The sequence below is a fragment of the Cryptomeria japonica genome, chromosome 5, assembly GCF_030272615.1.
Source record: "Cryptomeria japonica chromosome 5, Sugi_1.0, whole genome shotgun sequence".
Taxonomy (NCBI): domain Eukaryota; kingdom Viridiplantae; phylum Streptophyta; class Pinopsida; order Cupressales; family Cupressaceae; genus Cryptomeria; species Cryptomeria japonica.
This window is the reverse complement of record NC_081409.1, coordinates 731,251,063-731,255,727: the sequence shown is the minus strand read 5'-3', so window position 1 is coordinate 731,255,727 and position 4,665 is coordinate 731,251,063. Positions and strand designations below refer to the sequence as shown.

The following is a 4,665-nucleotide window of genomic DNA, read 5'->3' as shown; positions in this document are numbered from 1 at the left end:
TGGGAACAAATAAAACAGTAACAGCATGCAAAAGTCATGAATGGATTCAGCTCCCAAGCATAAGCAAATAAACAATACAAGGTATTAGCTTTCCCATCACCAGGATCAGACCAACTGCATCAAATATACATTTGGTTAGCCCTTTCAGTTCAAGAGATAATTAAATTCCTTTTACACCAAATACATTCTCATGTTCTATTATAGACAACAATCCGAAACATTTAAGCAGTTACAAAAAAATCAACAGAGAAACAAAAAGACCTAAATAAGAAGCCAATCAAAATGGGATATTTTCTACCAATCCATCAGCCTCCATAAGGACTTACAATGCATATAGCAAAATTTTCCAAAAGAATAAAGGGACGCTGAGATGCAAAAGCACACCCCAATTTAATTTTGATTTAGAAATATAATTACAATAGCCATCAATTCACTTAAAAATCAGTTAGCCACTAAATTTCTTGCAAGTCAATGAAGCCCTTTCTGCTATTACTTTACTCTGAGCTATGATATCATTTGTTAAACTGTGCTTCGGAGAAGGCTTATATTGATAGGCATTATCTTTCCCATGAGTTTCATGAGCTTGTCTCGCAGGTACAACATTTTCAAACCAAAACTCTCTGAGCGGTTCAAAAATCAAAGCCCAATAGTCGTGGTCTCTCTGTAACCTAAAAATTGAGCTTTCAGTGGGAGTCCAACAGTATAAATCCATCCAATTTCTATCAAGTATTTCCATTAAACCATGAACTTGTGGCATTAAGTAGTAGGGTACTGAGGTCCAAGCCTTCCCAAGCTCAGGCTTCCCATCATTGTATGGGCATTTGACCTCGAGGATTCCATCTGAATCCTCAACAACACCAGAACGGAATCTTGTAATCAGGCCATCAGGAGATGCCCCCAACCATTGGAGATATATCTGAAACCCAAATTTCTCCACAACATTCCCTGTAATGTCTTTATACCTATCTATAGCTTTGCCTTCTTTTGTAGACCCCCACAACATAGCTTCGTAATTAGATTTAGAAACAACAGGCTTCTTCCCAAAAACCTTTTGCTCCCACAACTCAACTCGTTTGTCACCCTTTTCTTCCCAAAAACCAAGGGCAGTACTAAATAAACTAGCAGTCAGCCTAGCCATTCTTCCGAACCCTGATTGATATTCAGGAAGTGTGATGAAATGGGAGCAATATCCTTAACTTTGATGAGATTGGATCTGGAAACTCTTAAAACCATTAACTCCTTTCTTACTCCTTATATTTCTGAGAAAATGTTGTAAGCCGTAAACTTCGTTGTCTGTTACCAAATGAATTTGTTGCTCCTGCAGATTTTTTTGAAATAACTGTAGTGTGTAAGATACTATTACAAAAGTTGTCTGCATAAAATCCAACAGAACTATCTATACTAAGAACAACCTACGTTCAGTAAAAAGAGAAATTATTTAAGGTAATCCTAAACATAGTAAGAATTTTTCAGCAGTACTGAACAAACTAGATTCTACAATAGGTTTTCTACAAAACTTGGTCTGGCATGTAGGATAGCAACAGTAGACTCCGCATATGAAAATATGGGGAAAACCACAACGGAGAGTTAGAACCCTCCAGAAGGCAACATACCTCAGATTGTGCTTTGAAGATCAACTACGCAAAAGATGGAGGTATAATATACAATTCAAATGGTCAAACCATCTCTTGGTTTATTAGATGCCTTCCAATTCTGAGACTCATTGTTAATAAAAAGGATCATAATATGCTCTAAAGGCCTTAATTCAGCACACTTTGTATGAAATAGATTCGAAGATTATCATCAACATTTTGGTTAGTAGTCATCCCAATGGATTATATGATTAGAAAGAAAAAAATTCTCAAGAATAACCCATCTCTTGCCTCTAGATTGAAGTGATCTTATCACCATGTTTGTCAGACTGCCAATAAAGTGGCCAATCGTTAAATAATCTGATCACTAAAGTTCTAAAACTTCATCAACTTATCAAGATGTGGGTATTGTCAATCCATCTTCACTCTTATAGCAAAAAGACAGAAGATCCATTCCCCATTAATTATCAGACAAATTCTACCTCTAATTCCCATATTCCCACTATATGATCTAATGTGGATTAAGGTCTTAGCAGTTGGTTATTTCATTACCAAATAATAAGCCCTCTCATCTATATTATTCTTTTAAATCTCCAAGGCATGCTTTTTATTCTCAAGGCAAAGTAAGAGAGCGAGAAGTTTCTAGTTCACCAACCTTTATATCACTTGATTTTTTGGGTATTCATCCTTGTTATTACCTTCCTTAAAGACAACCAAAACCTTTCTGTTATTAACTTCATGAACCAGAAAATGGTGGAGAGGCACACTAAATGGAAAACGTTCAACAAATGTTCAGTTGACAAAAACTCCCCAAAACTTAGCCTTGTTACAGATACTAGTGGATCATTCAGAAAGTTTGGTTGAGAGATTAAGGAAAAGGTTACCTGGTTCGCCGGTTGTCTGGCATGATCCGGGTCCGGTTCGCTCCTGATCCAGAATACCAGTCCGGTTAGCATACGTTCCAGAATAATATTGTCCCAGATATTAAAGAATAGGACTTTATATAATCGAAAGTAGGAGAATCTGTCTACTTTACATAGTCGAAAGCAGGAGAATCTGTCTACTTTACATAGTCGAAAGTAGGAGAATCTATCTACTTTACATAGCCAAATGTAGGAGAATCATTCTGAAGCCAAATGTAGGAGAATCTGTCTACTTTACATAGCCGAAAGTAGGAGAATCTGTCTACTTTATATAGTCGAAGACATAGCCGAAAGTAGGAGAATCATCCTGAAGCCAAAAGTAGGAGAATCGAAAGTAAAAGAATCGAAAGTAGGAGAATCATCCTGAAGCCGAAAGTAGGAGAATCTGTCTACTTTACATAGCTAAAAGTAGGAGAATCATCCTGAAGAAGAGTCTGGTGGAGAGGAGTCCCATGCAGCAGAAATAATTTAAGAAGAATATAATTTTAATTTTTCAAAATATTTAATTTAGTTATGTTAAGTTTTTTTTTTGTTTTGATAAAAGTGGATAGAACCACTGAACTATATTAAATTTTAAAAGTTTTTTACAGTGTCTGGTTCAAAAACCACTGAAGGGAAAGAACCAGTAAGAAAACCCTTCAGTATTGCTTAAGTAACACAAGCCTATTCTACCCAATACCAAATCCCCATTGGCATAGTACATCAAAAACCCCATCCCAATTACATAAGCTGCATAAGATATAAAGGAAGCCACCAACAAAAGCATATAGAAGGAAGATTAAAGTATGATCACCGAAGGATGCATATCCATTTCTGCCAAAAAACACCAGTCTGAACCACCCCTGTCTATGAAACACAATTCTCCAAACCACTGGTTAGAATGATACCACATAGCAGAAATGAAACCATAATCAGAGACCCTATCAAAATAAACATTGTGATCAAGAATAGCAGAACCCACACCAAAGAAAAGCCACACCAAATAAGGAGGTTGATGAAGACTACAACTATGCCCTTCTTTACTTTAAATATTCCAAAACCGAGGAAGGGATCTCATCCACACTTACCTCCCGCATATTAGCTTCATTGTCAATGGCTAAGTTAGCCAAGAAATCTGCAATCTTATTCACTTCCCTATAACAATGGGAAATCAAAAAGGAATAAAAAAATTTAATTTTTGCAAAATATGATCAAGTATATATTGTAATTGCCAACAATTCGACTTCTTTTTCATGACACTTTGAATAATAATCATAGAATCACCCTCAATTATCAAGTCCTTAATTCCCAAAGATATAGCCATATCCAAACCAAGGACAAAGCAAATAATTCTGCACAATTGTTAGACTTGAAACCAACCGCATGACAATGAGCCTGAACAAATCTTACCTTATGATCATAAATTACCATACTTGCCCCTGTCAGGCCAGGGTTCCCACGAGAAGAACCATCAAAATTCAATTTAAAGTGCCCTTGCGGAGGAGGTTTCGAGCAAGCAAAATTCCTCTTACTTATAGCATTAGTCTTATTTAAAATAGATCTATGAGAAGGTAAGACTGATAACATTCTCCAAACTCGAGTTATCCTACCATCCCAATGAGAAAAAGAGGTAAGGGTTTCCAAATTCTTATAGATAAAAGACAAAGCAACTTCAGAGATGGAAGATTCAATCCTCAATAAAACCTCAGCCAAGGAAGAACTTGTTTCTTTAAAAATCCTATTATTACGCTCTAACCAAATATTCCAAATCACAATAGATGGAGAAATAATCTAAAGACATGCATAGAAAGATGAAGCAAATAGGAGAGGCCAGGCTCTAAAGTGGGAAAGGAGATCCTTACCAATAACAAAGGATAGATTAAGCTTTTCAAACAACCACTGCCAGCAAGCATAGGCAAAATCACAGTGACGAAACAAGTGTTTAGAGGATTCTAAATTTTTATTACAAAAGACACAAGAAAATACTGCCATAATACCCAACCTATCCAACCTCATTCCTGTAAGGACCCTGTCCTGCACTGCTAACCAAGCAAAAGCACTAGCCTTTGGGAGGCAAGCCATATGCCAAAACAACTTGTATGACCAAGTAGATAAATCTTTAGCAACCAAGAGAAAATTATAGTCATCCTTAATTGTGTACTTACCCGAGA

At 36.4% G+C, this 4,665-nt stretch overlaps 1 protein-coding gene across 2 annotated transcripts; it reads right to left on the bottom strand.

Moving 5' to 3' along the window:
- Positions 1-262: 262 nt before the first annotated feature.
- LOC131069414 (uncharacterized) lies at positions 263-2,577 on the bottom strand. Of its 2 annotated transcripts, none has more exons than XM_058004861.2 (2): positions 2,477-2,577; positions 263-1,318 (listed from the first exon to the last, which is right to left on the bottom strand). In XM_058004861.2, exon 2 carries the CDS (start codon positions 1,136-1,138, stop codon positions 446-448), a length of 693 nt encoding a protein of 230 aa, XP_057860844.1. In that variant the 5' UTR covers positions 1,139-1,318; positions 2,477-2,577; the 3' UTR covers positions 263-445. The 2 variants fall into 2 exon arrangements, with proteins under 2 accessions (XP_057860844.1, XP_057860906.1); XM_058004923.2 differs by lacking the exon at positions 2,477-2,577 and adding an exon at positions 2,248-2,460.
- Positions 2,578-4,665: the final 2,088 nt, after the last annotated feature.

Bases quoted from the DNA above. Each gene is read 5' to 3' on its own strand.
- LOC131069414 (XM_058004861.2), bottom strand. From the start codon at position 1,138: ATGGCTAGGCTGACTGCTAGTTTATTTAGTACTGCCCTTGGTTTTTGG.